A 15231-nucleotide genomic window follows, 5' to 3' on the forward strand; every position below is an offset into this window, starting at 1 on the left:
CATGCTCTTCATTTGCTAAGTTTCCGGATTTCTGGGAATTGAAGGACCTTTAAAATTATTTCCTAGGATTGGGGTGACTCCATGAACCTCAGTTTCTCAGCTGGAGGTGAAGCAGTACAAGGAAAGTTCCCCATTTGGCCTCTAGGGAGAGCCCAAGGCCCTTCGCTGTACCCTCTTAATCACCAAAAGCAGAATTGGAATCATTTTGTTTATGCTTCTTCTGCTGTGCAGGAGTTTTTTTAGCTTGATATTTAGCTTGATGTAGTCCCACTGTTTAGTTTCATTTCATTGCTGTGCTTTAGGTATCATATCCAAAAAATAATTACCAATGGCCCCTGTCAAGGAGCATTTGTGCTTTTTCCAGTAATTGTATGGTTTCAAAGCTTACATTTTTAAAAAAATCCATTATGAGTTACTTTTGGTAAGTGCTGTGAACTGTGAATCAATCCAGTTTAATTCTTTTATTTGTGCATATCCAATTATCCCATTATCTCAGCACCAGTTCTTGAAGACTATCTTTTCTGCATGGAGTATTCTTGGTCAAATATTAGTTGGTGGCATACACTTGGGTTTATTTATGGGCTTTTGATTCTGTTCCATTTGTTTGCCTGTTTTTATACCAGTACCATACTGTTTTGATGACTATAGGTTTAAAGTATATCTTGAAATCAGGAAGTGTGATGCCTTCTGCTTTGTTCTTCTCTAAACCATCAGCAAAGTGAAAAGACAACCTATGTAATGGGGAAAATGAACAAATCTGATAAGGGGCTAATCCAAATTTATAAAGAACCTATACAACTCACTCAATAGCAAACAAAGAACCCAGTTTAAAAATAGGTAAAGGACCTGAATAGATATTTCTTTAAAGAAAAACATAAAGGTCAATAAAAGATATGAAAAGATGCTAAACATCTCTAATCATTAGCTCAGTTCAGTCGCTCAGTCGTGTCCGACTCTTTGCGACGCCATGAATTGCAGCACGCCAGGCCTCTCTGTCCATCACCAACTCCAGGAGTCTACCCAAACCCACGTCCGTCGAGTCGGTGATGCCATCCAACCATCTCATCCTCTGTCGTCCCCTTCTCCTCCCGCCCCCAATCCTACCCAGCATTAGGTTCTTTTCCAATGAGTCAACCCTTCACATGAGGTGCCCAAAGTATTGGAGTTTCAGCTTCAACATCAGACCTTCCAATGAACACCCAGGATTGATCTCTCTTAGGGTGGATTGATTGGATCTCCTTGCAGTCCAAGGGACTCTCAAGAGTCTTCTCCAACACCACAGTTCAAAAGCATCAATTCTTCGGTGCTCAGCTTTCTTCACCGTCCAACTCTCACATCCAGACATGACTACTGGAAAAACCATAGCCTTGACTAGATGGACTTTTGTTGGCAAAGTAATGTCTCTGCTTTTAAATATGCTATCTAGGTTGGCCATAACCTTCCTTCCAAGGAGTAAGTGTCTTTTAATTTCATTGTTGCAATCACCATCAGCAGTGATTTTGGAGCCCAAAAAAATAAAGTCTGACACTGTTTCCACTGTTTCCGCATCTATTTCCCATGAATTGATGGGACCAGATGCCATGATCTTAGTTTTCTGAATGTTGACCTTTAAGCCAACTTGTTCACTCTCCTCTTTCACCTTCATCAAGAGGCTCTTTAGTTCTTCTTCACTTTCTGCTATAAGGGTGGTGTCATCCGCATATCTGAGGTTATTGATATTTCTCCCGGCAATCTTGATTCCAGCTTGTGTTTCTTCCAGCCCAGTGTTTCTCATGATGTACTCTGCATATAAGTTAAATAAGCAGGGTGACAATATACAGCCTTGACGTACTCCTTTTCCTATTTGGAACCAGTCTGCTGTTCCATGTCCAGTTCTAACTGTTGCTTCCTGACCTGCATACAGGTTTCTCAAGAGACAGGTCAAATGGTCTGGTATTCCCATCTCTTTCAGAATTTTCCACAGTTTCTTGTGATCCACACAGTCAAAGGCTCTCGCATAGTCAATAAAGCAGAGATAGATGTTTTTATGGAACTCTCTTGCTTTTTCGATGATCCAGCGGATATTGGCAATTTGATCTCTGGTTCCTCTGCCTTTTCTAAAAGCAGCTTGAACATCTGGAAGTTCACGGTTCACGTATTGCTGAAGCCTGGCTTGGAGAATTTTGAGCATTACTTTACTAGCATGTGAGATGAGTGCAATTGTGCGGTAGTTTGAGCATTCTTTGGCATTGCCTTTCTTTGGGATTGGTACGAAGACTGACCTCTTCCAGTCCTGTGGCCACTGCTGAGTTTTCCAAATTTGCTGGCATATCGAGTGTAGCACTTTCACAGCATCACCTTTGAAGATTTGAAATAGCTCAACTGGAATTCCATCACCTCCACTAGCTTTGTTCGTAGTGATGTTTTCTAAGGCCCACTTGACTTCACATTCCAGGATGTCTGGCTCTAGGTGAGTGATCACACCATCGTGATTATCTGGGTCATGAAGATCTTTTTTGTACAGTTCTTCTGTGTATTCTTGCCACCTCTTCTTAATATCTTCTGCTTCTGTTAGGTCCATACCATTTCTGTCCTTTATCAAGCCTATCCTTGCATGAAATGTTCCTTTGGTATCTCTAATTTTCTTGAAGAGATCTCTAGTCTTTCCCAATCTGTTGTTTTCCTCTATTTCTTTGCATTGATCGCTGAGGACGGCTTTCTTATCTCTCCTTGCTATTCTTTGGAACTCTGCATTCAGATGGGAGTATCTTCCCTTTTCTCCTTTGCTTTTCGCTTCTCTTCTCTTCCAAGCTATCTGTGAGGCCTCCTCAGACAGCCATTTTGCTTTTTTGCATTTCTTTTCCATGGGGATTTTCTTGATCCCTGTCTCCTGTACAATGTCACGAACCTCTGTCCATAGTTCATCAGGCACTCTGTCTATCAGGTCTAATCCCTTAAATCTATTTGTCACTTCCACTGTATACTCATAAGGGATTTGATCTAGGTCATACCTGAATGGTCTAGTGGTTTTCCCTACTTTCTTCAATTTAAGTCTGAATTTGGCAATAAGCAGTTCATGATCCGAGCCACAGTCTGCTCCCGGTCTTGTTTTTGCTGACTCTAATCATTAGGGAAATGAAAAATAAAACCACTATGAAGTATCACATTACACTTGTTAGAATGGTGATTATCAAAAAGATAAGAAATAAATGCTGTTGAGGGTGTGGAGAAAGGGGAATTTGTGCACTATTTAATGGTAATGTAAATTGGTGCAGACATTATGAAAAACAATATGGTGGTTCCTGAAAACCTAAAAATGAACTACCATATGATCCAACAATTCCAGTCCTGGGAATATATCCAAAGGAAACTGAAATGATAATTTGAAAAGATACATAAACCCTACCCCAATGTTCATTGCAGCATTATTTACAATAGTTGAGACAGAGAGACAACCTAAGTATCCACTGAGGTATGAAATACATATATATATATAATACACATATATCATATATAATATATATATGGCAACATTTCTATCTGTTCTTCTGTGTATGTGTGTATATATATATATAAAGATCTTCATGACCCAGATAATCACTATGGTGTGATCACTCACCTAGAGCCAGACATCCTGGAATGCGAAGTCAAGTGGGCCTTAGAAAGCATCACTACAAACAAAGCTAGTAGAGGTGATCGAATTCCAGTTGAGCTATTTCAAATCCTAAAAGATGATGCTGTGAAAGTGCTGCACTCAATATGCCAACAAATTTGGAAAACTCAGCAGTGGCTACGGGACTAGGAAAGGTCAGTTTTCATTCCAATTCCAAAGAAAGGCAATGCCAAAGAATGTTGAAACTACTGCACAATTTCTGGTAAAGTAATGTTCAAAATTCTCCAAGCTATGCTTCAGCAATATGTGAACTGTGAACTACCGGATGTTTAAGTTGGTTTTAGAAAAGGGAGAGGAACCAGAGATCAAATTGCCAACATCTGCTGGATCATCGAAAAAGCAAGAGAGTTCCAGAAAAACATCTATTTCTGTTTTATTGAATACGCCAAAGCCTTTGACTGTGTGTATCACAACAAACTGTGGAAAATTCTGAAAGAGATGGGAATACCAGACCACCTGACCTGCCTCTTGAGAAATCTGTATGCAGGTCAAGAAGCAACAGTTAGAAATAGACATGGAACAACAGACTGGTTCCAAATAGGAAATGGAGTACGTCAAGGCTGTATATTGTCACCCTGCTTATTTAACTTCTATGCAGAGCCCATTATGAGAAGTGCTGGGCTGGATGAAGCACAAGCTGGAATCAAGATTTCTTGGAAAAATATCCACAACCTCTGATATGCAGATGACACCATCCTTATGGCAGAAAGTGAAGAAGAACTAAAGAGCTTCTTTATGAAAGTGAAAGAGGAGAGTGAAAAGTTTTCTTAAAACTCAACATTCAGAAAACTAAGATCATGGCATCCGGTCCCATCACTTCATGGCAAATAGATGGGGACGCAAAGGAACAGTGACAGACTTTATTTTTGGGGCATCCAAAATCACTGCAGATGGTGACTGCAACCATGAAATTGAAAGACACCTGCTCCTTGGAAGAAAAGCAATGACCAACCTGGACGGCATATTAAAAAGCAGAGACATTACTTTACCAACAAAGGTCTTTCTAGTCAAAGCTATAGTGTTTCCAGTAGTCATGTATGGATGTGAGAGTTGGACTATAAAGAAAGCTGAGAGCCAAAGGATTGATGCTTTTGAACTGTTGTGTTGGAGAAGACTCTTGAGAGTCACTTGGACAGCAAGGAGATCCAACCAACCAGTCCTAAAGGAGATCAGTCCTAAATATTCATTGGAAGGACTGATGTTGAAACTGAAACTCCAATACTTTGGCCACCTGGTGTGAAAAGCTGACTCATTTGAAAAGACCCTGATGCTGGGAAAGATTGAAGGTGGGAAGAGAAGGGGACAACAGAGGATGAGATACTTGGATGGTATCACCAACTCAATGGACATGAGTTTGGGCAAACTCTGGGAGTTGGTGATGAACAGGGAGGCCTGGCATGCTGCACACCATGGGGTCATGAAGAGTCATACATGACTGAGTGACTGACCTGAGCTGAATATATATATGCTCAGTAGCTCAGTCATGTCTGATTCTTTGCAACCCCATGAACTGTAATCCATGAGGCTCCTCTGTCCATGGGCTTTTTCCAGGCAAGAATACGTGGCATATTCTTTAGCCAAAAAATTAGAAAATGCTACCATTGGCAACACCGTGGATAGACCTTGAAGACATTATGCTAAGTGAAATACATCAAACAGAGTAGGACAAATACTATATGATATTACTTATATGCGAAATCTAAAACAATACCAACTCATAAAAAAAGAGATCAGGCTTGTGATTACCAGAAGTGAAGGTTAGAAGGAGGGGAAACTTGATATCATGGTCAAAAGGAATAAATCTTTAATTATAAGATAAATAACTACTAGGGATGTGATGTACAATATGATGAACAGCTAATATAATATTACCGTTAAATTGTTAACACTGCTGCATTAAATTGTTAAGAGGACAGATGGTGAGAGTAAATCATATGAGTTCTCAACATCAGAGAATATTTTTTTTTCCATTTTTCTTTCTTTTCCTTTTTGCTTTCTATATACAAGAAGGTGAATGTCAGCTGAACCTACTGTGGTAATCATTTCACAATATACAGAAATCAAATTATCATGCTCTATGTATGCCTTAAACTTATGCAGTGAAGTGCATCAATTAGTTCTCAATAAAACTGGGGGGAAAAAAGAATTAGGATCAAAGGAGTGGCATCTGGGTGTTCCAGGAGGACTGGCTCTGCTGTGGCCTCCTTTATCTCTCAGAGAAGATGAAGGACACAAGAGTGCTGCCCACTCTTTATTTCCTGCAACCCAAGGAAGTCCCTTCTCTGGGACTGTTCAGCCTCTTGCAGCAGCCAGTTTCTGAGGCCCCTCATCACAGGGTGATAGAATACACATTTTCTTACCACTTTTGTCCCTGGATCTAGCTGGGAGGTGTCTTCTCATTAGGAGTAGTGGATAAGACACAGGATGCCCACCAAAATTTGAATTTAAGATAAACAGCAATAAACTTTTAGTACCAGTGTGTCCTGAACATTGCATGGGCGCTACCAGCACAGCACTGGGCCCACCAGTACCCAGAACCCTGCTTGGGCTGGCAGCCAGGGCTTGTTGAGAGGCTCTGCCTCTTCCTGAACCAGACTTGATGCCTAGTGAAGCTCTTTGAATTCGTCTCAACTTTCCCCAGCACTCTGAGCTCACTTTACAAGCAGACACATCCAGTCTCACTGGGCAGGGAAGGAGTAAGCCCGGTAGTCCCAGAGGTAACACATGGTGCTGATCCAAGACTCACATCCATTGTTAGAATCTGCTCTGGAAGGACTGAGAATTAGGGTGTGGGTTTTTCAGTTTTTGATCTTTGAAACTGATAAAGTTTAACTTAACAATTAAGAAATGCAGTTATGTTTTACATTCCTAAATCATGATTGAAAATTGCACATTGCCCAAATCGCTTTCAGCCATGACTGCGAGTGGTGGCATTCTGCTCATGGCATTCAGAATTCTATGTTTGAATGCCATGGTAATCACTTGCTTCCTTTCAAGGCTGTCGTGTCTGGCACGAAATGGAAGAATTTAAAATACCACCTCAGTGGGCTCACATCCAAAAGAGCTGGAACTTTTGAATGTGCCATAAATGACTCCTTGTGGGATATATGTCAATGAGACAGTGAGACAAGTGGTAACTGAAAGTAAAAGTAAAATATGATAATAAGTAAATACTTCTAACAGAACTGTAGTGTGATTCAAGGCTACAGATAGGAAATTTGAGATTCCCTCACTCATGATGTAGTCAGACTAGATAAATGCAGCTCCCCTTGATTTATTTAGCTCCAAACCGGTGCAGATCCTCCAGCTGGCCCTTGGCCCTGAGGATACAGAGGGACAAGCACCGGGGGAAGCACTGGGGAAGGAGTTCTGCCTCCCTGACTGCCCAGCCCCAGTGTGTGTGTGGCACAGAGTAGATGTTCGCTTAGCATTTGCTGGATAGATTAATTAGACAAGAGATCACTTGATTTAAAATTACAGGGGGAGGATGATATATATCTGGGTAAACCCACCCCGATATTGTACACAAACTCTGATAAATGGGTGGAGTTGGTTTCTTTCTTTTCTACCATTTTCTCCTCTCCATTGGCCTCATGCATCCTGAATAGAAGATGTCAGAATAGACCAGAAATCCTTCCTGAGAAAATGCTGGCACTTGCAACATTTTGCACACATCATGAGCTTAAGAATCAGGGTACACCTGTTTTCTCATTGCATTTCAACCCTCATCTGTAGCTAAATGTACAGATATAAAGTTATTCTCTAATTTAGAAAGAGCAAAGTCTCATATTTAGCAGGTATGTTTCTGACATAGCTCATATAGCATTATTCCAGGTAAAGTCAACAATTAAATTCAGTCTTGGAAGCAATTCCGTCTAACAAGGCTACAGGAAAGTGGCAGATGAAATATTGAAAAATAGTGCGATCAAGAGCGAAGTAATATGCCTAGGGAAAAAAAAAGAAGCTTAAGCTATTTTCATAAGATTCTGAGCTCTGAACTTTCAATGATGATCCAGGAAATGGACTTGAGATTCACTATAGACCATTTACTGAAGGCATTACTTAAATGCACTGCTACTACCAGAAAGGTCAGCCAATGTCCTGATTAGACTGGAAGCAATCCAGAACACATTACCTTACCCACGTGCAAAGTCATGATGCCTCTTGCGCCCTGAAGTTTTAGCTGCTGGACAAGAAGGTCTGGGTAGTGGTAGAATCAGCTCAAATAATGGAAAATGAAATCATCATTAAGATGATTTTAGAAGGGAGATACTGAACCTGTTTTACATTGGATGATAAGTAAGAAGAGGAGATAAAACTGAAACTGGTAAAACAAAAGTTAGATTTCAGCTATGCCTTTGGAATTTCATGTATGTGCTTAGGAGAGATGAATAGTAGTACTAGTTTGTCAAACAATAAAAAAGTTATCTTGTTAAAGAGGCAGCAATGTTGGGAAATTTAATAAAGTCTAAAAAGCATGATAAACACATCTTTTATACCTTGAGTTTATTGAAAACAAATAGTATTGGGGAGAATATTTTTAATACAAGTTGAATGGAACAATATGCTTGCATATATGTATACATACATTTAAAATATTAATTCTTCATTGTTTAAACCATTTTTAATTGAAGCTTAGTGAATTCACAGTGTTGTGTTAGTTTCAGGTGTACAACAAACTGATTCTGATATATATTTTAATATGTACATTTTATACTTTATATATATTATATATATTTTTTTAGATTCTTTTCCATTATAGGTGATTACAAATTATTGAATATAGTTTCCTGTGCTAAACAATCGGTCCTATTTTATATATAGTGATGTGTATCTGTTAATACAAATTAATTTATTCCTCTCCCTCCTTTCCCCTTTGGTGATCATAAGTTTGTTTCCTACGTCTGAATCTTTTTCTGTTTTGTAAATAGGTTTACTTGTGTTTTGTGGTATGCAAATATTTGTTATATAAAAAAAGGTTTATTTAAATCAAATCCCTTATGATTATACAGTGGAGGCAATGAATAGATAGGGACTAGATCTGGTAGACAGAATGCCAGAACTCTCAACACATGGTTCATTACACTGTACAGGAAGCAGTGACCAAAACCGTCTCTAATAAAAAGAAATCCAAGAAGTCAAAGTGGTTACCTGAGGAGGCTTTATAAATGGCTGAGAAAAGAATGGAAGTGAAAGGAAAGGGAGAAAGGGAAAGATACACCCAACGGAATGCAGAGTTCTAGAGAATAGCAAAGAGAAATAAGAAAGCTTTCCTAAGTGAACAGGACAAAGAAATAGAGGAAAACAATGGAATGGGAAACACTAGAATTCTCTTCAAGAAAAATGCAGATGTCAAGGGAACATTTTATGCAAGGATGGGCACGATAAAGTACACAAACGGTAAGGACCTAACGGAAGCAAAAGAAATTGAGAAGAAGTGGCAAGAATACAGAGAAGAACTATACAAAAAAAGTCTTAATGACCCAGATAACCACGTCAGTGTGGTCACTAACCTAGAACCAGACATCTTGGAGTGTGAAGTCAAGTGGGCCTTAGGATGGATTACTATGGACAAAGCTAGGGGATGTGATGGAATTCTAGCTGAGGTATTTCAAATCCTAAAAGATGATGCTGTTCAAGTGCTGCACTCAATATGTCAGCATATTTGGAAAACTCAGAAGTGGCCACAGGACTGGAAAAGGTCAGCTTTCATTTCAATCCCAAAGAAAGGCAAGGCCAAAGAAGGTTCAAGCTACTGTACAATTGCACTCATTTCACATTCTAGAAAGGTTATGCTCAAAATCCTTCAAGCTAGACTTCAGCAGTATGGGAACTGAGAACTTACAGATGTTCAGCTGGATTTAGAAAAGGCAGAGGAACCAGAGATCAACTTGTAAACATTTGTTGGATCATAGAGAAAGTAAGATAATTCCAGAAAAACATCTACTTCTGCTTCATTGACTATACTAAACCCTTTGATGACTTCCCTGGTGGCTCAGATGGTAAAGCGTCTGCCTACAATGCGGGAGACCTGGGTTCAATCCCTGGGTCGGGAAGATCTCCTGGAGAAGGAAATGGCAATCCACTCCAGCATTCTTGCCTGGAAAATTCCCTGGACGGAGGAGCCTGGTGGGCTACAGTCCATGGGGTCGCAAAGAGTCAGACACGACTGAGCGACTTCACTCACTCAAACCCTTTGACTGTGTGCCACAATAAATTGTGGAAAATTTTTAAAGAGCTGGGAATACCAGACCACCTTATCTGTCTACTGAGAAACCTGTATACAGGTCAGATTTGTACATCTCCCTTTATACAGGTCAAGAAGCAACAGTTAAACTGGACACGGAAAACAGACTGGTTCAACACTGGGAAAGAAGAATGACAAGGCTGTATTTTGTCACCCTGCTTATTTAACTTCTATGCAGAGGACACCATGCAAGATGCCGAACTGGATGAACCAAGACTGCTGTGAGAAATATCAATAACCTCAGATATGCAGATGATACCATTCTAATGGCAATAAGTGAAGAGGAACTAAAGAGCCTCTTGATGAAGGTGAAAGAGGAGAGTGAAAAAGATGGCTTAAAACTCAACATTCAAGAAACTAAGATCATGGCATCTGGACCCATTACTTCATGGTAAGTAGATGAGGGAAAAGTAGAAACAGTGACAGATTCTATTTTCTTGGGCACCAAAATCACTGAGGATGGTGACTACAGCCATGAAATTAAAAGCTGCTCGGTCCTTGGAAGGAAAGCTATAGCAAACTTGTGTGCTTAGTCCCTCAGTTGTGTCCGACTCTTTGAAACCCTATGGACTGCAGTCTGCCAGGTTTCTCTGTCCATGGGGATTCTCCTGGCAAGAATACTGGAGTGGCTTGCCATGCCCAGCTTCAGGGGATCTTCCCAACCTAGGGATCGAACCTAGGCCTCCTACATTGCAGGCGGATTCTTTACTATCTGAGCCACCAGAAAACCTAGACTGAGTATTGAAAAGCAGAGACATCACTTTGCCAACAAAAGTCCATATAGTCAAAGCTATGGCTTTTTCTAGTAGTCATGTATGAATGTGAGAGTTGGACTATAAAGAAGGCTAAGTTTCAGAGAATTAATGCTTTCAAATTGTGGTGCTGGAGAAGACTCTAGAGAATCTCTTGGACTGCAAGGAGATCAAACCAGTCAATCCTAGAGGAAATCATCCCGAAATATTCACTGGAAGGACTGATGCTGAAGCTGACACTCCAGTCCTTTGGCCATCTGATGTGAAGAGCTGACTCAATGGAAAAGACCCTGACTCTGGGAAAGATTGAGGGCAGGAGAAGAAGGGGACGACAAATAAATGCTTGGGAGTGAGATTGAAAGATCATATGACCCTGCATATATTTTGAATGGAACATTCCTGCAAATTCTTCAGTAGCAACAAGCACACTCAGTGCCCAGAGGTTGGTTTCTCCAGTTGAGAGAAGCAGGACTCTTAGAGAGTGCCCGATTCCAGGCTGGGGCATAAGATGAGGTGAGGACATCTTATAGTGCTCAGCAAACAAAAGGACGGGTTTTTGAAAGGGACATTGGTCAAACCTGGAAAAATTGGGCAACAAAGTTAATGACATCATATTGGACTATAACCCAGGCATAAAATAAATGTCCATGATTCCATACTGATAGAAATAGTTATATATATATATTTAACATATAATATTAAATATATATATAATTAAATATATATATGTATATATATATGGGAGTAGACAAATGTCTATACAAAAGAATTCCAAGCAATTTATGTGACCATTCTGCCCTCAAAGAGGGGGCACCTATCTTCCCAGTCATTAAGTGTGGACCTCCTTGCTAAGTGACTTCCTTCAAAAGAGCACAACATAAGAAGGGGGAAGAAGAAGAATTCTACAGTGGAGAAATCCAACTAACAGAATCTCATCCAGGTGATGGAGGTCAGCGTCTGCAGGGATGAGTCACATGGATCTTGTGTGCCCTTGATGTGATATGATGGGAAAAGCAACTTATCTCTTTGGTCTTCTTCCCAAGAACCCACAAACATAGTGAGTGTAAACATGAAAAATATATGCGACTAATCCAAACTGAAGGACATTCTACAAACTACCTGACCAGTACTCCTCAAAATGGCCAAGATCATCAAAAACAAGGATGGTCAGAGAACCTGTTATAGTCAAGAGGAGCCTAGAGAGACATGATTACTAAATGGAATGTGGGATCCTGGATGTAACTCTGGAGCAGAAAAAGAAGAGGTAAAAACTAATAAAATCTGAATGAAGTATAGAGTCAAAATACTTTTGAATGCCATGATAAACCCAGACTTCTAAGATAAATAGTCTTAAAATTACTTTTGAAATGAGAAAAAATATAAAAATAAATATACAGGAGGAGGGTGGCCTGAGCTGGGGTACCTACAGTGAACTGGCACACTTGAAAATTAAGACCTCTGTATCCCAATACTCTTTTTGGAGACAAAATTAGATGGAATAATTGCTGTCAACAGAGCAATAAAATCAGCACCTTGGCCTCACAGCAACAAGCAACTAGGAAGACTTTTTATTATTATTATTATTATTCTACCTAATAATCACATTTCAGTAAGAAAACAATGCATCAACATGAGCAGAGGGGAAATGCTGTAATTATACACCAGCCTAATTTAAAGTACACTTTTTACGGGTGACTCTGAAACCAGGAGGGCTGGATCCTTTCACAATTGTCAGGGAGCCAGATTTTGTGAAGTTTCTGTTGATGTGGTCCCTGGACCACCGATCTCACGCAATGCAGCTGAAGAGCAGGATACTGTTTAAGGATAATGTAAGAGCTTCTTGCTCTGTTTAAGGGGTAGTAGCCAGTCTTTGCACACAAGTCCTTTGTTAATTTACTGTAATTGACCAACAACTCGCCTAGAGTATCCTTGCCTTAAGCTCCTGTCACTGTACCCATGACTGGGGACATAAGACACGCAAAGGGAAGGTCTTGCCTTCAGGTCATTAGGGTAGCAAGCAGCAAACTAATTTTTCCAAGGTGAAGGTTAGGTGTCCCCTGGAAATATGTTGGGTACTGGGGGCACCTGGAAGGGGACTTTGTGGACTGATGACACAATCCTGGAGGAGAAGATGACTGAAGACCAAAGTGTGGTGGAGGTGAGATGTTGAGGTGAGAGTGCTGGGCGCTGTGATGGAACATGTTGCATAGACACATGTTGGAGGGCAAGTGCCAGGCTGCCAGCCGCCCTCTGCTGTGCCAAGGAACAGCAGCTTTCATCACGGAAAACCTCAGCGGGAGAATGATATATTCAGTCTTACACTTTAGAACTATGGAAACCATGTGGGAAATGGTCTGCATGAAGGGCTGATGATATAAAGTAGCCTGGTGCAAAATTCAGAAGGATCTGACTCAACGGAGGTGCTCCTGAAAAAAGCAAAAAGCAATGGGTTTGAGAAGTGGTGGTTTTAACGATGAGGCAAGACACGAACCCAGGTCCGAGGGTTGGCACTGGTGTAAATGCAGGACAGCCTCCATCTTCTGGAAATTGGATGGGCGATGGGCAAAGAGAGGTGATAGGTTTCACAACAGAGATGGTCTGGGTGCTGCTGGCAGCGGATCCAGGACTTCTGGGGCTAGGGGAGGAGAGAAGCCCCAAGGGCAGAACAGTCAGGCTGAGAATAAAGTGGGAGCAGCGTCCACCAGTGAAAGGGGTGCCCAAGTGGATGCAGAGGCGGCAGCCTGTCCCCAAGGCTGGGAGAGACAGAGGCTAGGACTCTGCTGGGAAGAGAGGAGAGGACTGATGAAGACAAAACTGGAGGGATTTATCTTTCTAAGGGCCATGGGAAGCCAATAGAAAAATTTAAACAGGAAGACTGGTTTTCAGGGTCAAACACTTCCTCTTTCTACCATATGGAGAAATAATGAGAGACAGACAAGATACAAAGGGCTTGTCGGGTGGGGGTGAGAGACGATGATGGCTTGCACTAGGTGGTCTACAGTGGAGATGGAGAGAAGGCGGGGGGTGAGGTTTCAGAAGCTCTTCTGGAAGTGGGATGGGAGCCATGGAGGGCGTGAGGAGACAGGCTTCCTGTGCACAGGGCATCGTTCCAGAGGCAGAGAAGCCAGGCCTGGTAGGCTTGCCTACGAGGATTGTGCATTGGGTTTGGACATTCCGCACTCAGAGGATAATTGGACAGGTCACATGTAGGGGTTGGAGCCATCACCATAGCCTCTCTCTCCCTGCACAGCCAGTATAGGCAGCTGGCCCACCGAACACCTGACGCACTGAATTACAGAGTAGGACCCCACCCAGGGTGCCACTTTAAGTGCCTGACAGGCAGATCTACAGAGTAGGACCCCAGCCAGGGCGGCCCTCTATGTGCCTGAGGCGCTGAACAACAGAGAAGGACCCCAGGCAAGGGAGCCCTCCAAGTGCCTGAATGGGCAGAGCTACAGAGAAAGACTGGCCAAAGAGGCCTTCTGATCGCCAGCTACAAGAGGCTCAGCAAAAACTCTGATAGGGCCATAAGTCCTGCCGTGGAGGCAGTCAGAGTCCCTGCACACTTGGCGCCACCAGGGTTCCTGCAACTGAGCAGCTGCACCACCTTCACGCTCAACTCTCATTGGGGCAGAGCTGCCACAGGCAAAATACATCTTGGTTCTCTGCGCACACGGTCACTTCAGTCCGACTCTTTGTGACCCTGTAGACTGTGGCTTGCCAGGCTTCTCTGTCAGGGAGGGTGTTTCTCCAGGCAAGAATACTGGAGTGTATTGGCCAATACTGGTCACCATACGCTTCTAGAGCACTATATTTCCTACTACTCTAGCCGTCTGAGTATCTGGTGCTGCCAGAACCCCTGTGATGCAAGCAACTGCACCACCTCCACACCTGGCCCTCACAGGGGCAAACCCAAGTCCTCCAGGGCAGCCTCAGGAGCAAACTCCAGTGGACAACCCACATGCAGAGGTGGGAATGAAACCACAGTTGAAACCCAGGGACAGTGTGACAAAGGAGACCCCAAACCTTCCCACCAGCTGTACAAGCTGCAGATTAAATCCACTCCATCAACTAGGCAGACTCTGTGTCTATGGAATATATAAAATGTCATTGAGAGCTCCCACAAAAGAAAATGCACTAGTTCTGATAGCTGTGGACACTGAAGGCAAGAACACACAGGTGTAGGACCAGATTAGAATTTGAGCTGCCCTCACAGCAGGTCCAGAGATCAGCAGTTTTGTGGGACATCTGAGGGAGGTGAGGTGGACTGTGACTCCCAGCGAAGGAAAGGACTCTGACAGCAGTGACTCAAGAAACACATTTATTATTCTTATGTTTTGACTTGTTCTGCAGATTCTTTTGGATTTTTTCTCTCCCCACCCCCCACCATTTTTTCCCTCTCTGTTGTAGTTGTCAGTTTTATTGATACTATGAAATCCAATTAAGCTTTTGAGCTTTTTTTTTCTCACATTTTTTATTGTTGTTATAAACCTCTGACTCTATGGAGGGCTTTTGCAGTTCTGTAGAATATTCCTTTTTTTATCTCTTTTTTTTTTAATTTTAATTTTTAATTTTTTAAA

At 41.7% G+C, this 15231-nt stretch overlaps 1 protein-coding gene across 2 annotated transcripts in view; it reads right to left on the reverse strand.

The window, feature by feature from the left end:
• Positions 1-459: 459 nt before the first annotated feature.
• The window catches only part of LOC145528567 (uncharacterized), a 93908-nt gene continuing 79136 nt past the window's right edge, over positions 460-15231 (reverse strand). For both annotated transcript variants that reach the window (XM_081547240.1, XM_081547241.1), the window contains exons 6-7: positions 2991-3099; positions 460-731 (exon numbers count right to left, since the gene is read on the reverse strand). In XM_081547240.1, the coding sequence (XP_081403366.1) occupies positions 572-731; positions 2991-3099 (269 nt within the window). In that variant the 3' untranslated portion in view covers positions 460-571. The remainder of the gene's footprint in view (positions 732-2990; positions 3100-15231) is intronic.

Source organism: Giraffa tippelskirchi, chromosome 12, assembly GCF_054371585.1.
Source record: "Giraffa tippelskirchi isolate mGirTip1 chromosome 12, T2T-mGirTip1v1.2.pri, whole genome shotgun sequence".
NCBI lineage: Eukaryota > Metazoa > Chordata > Mammalia > Artiodactyla > Giraffidae > Giraffa > Giraffa tippelskirchi.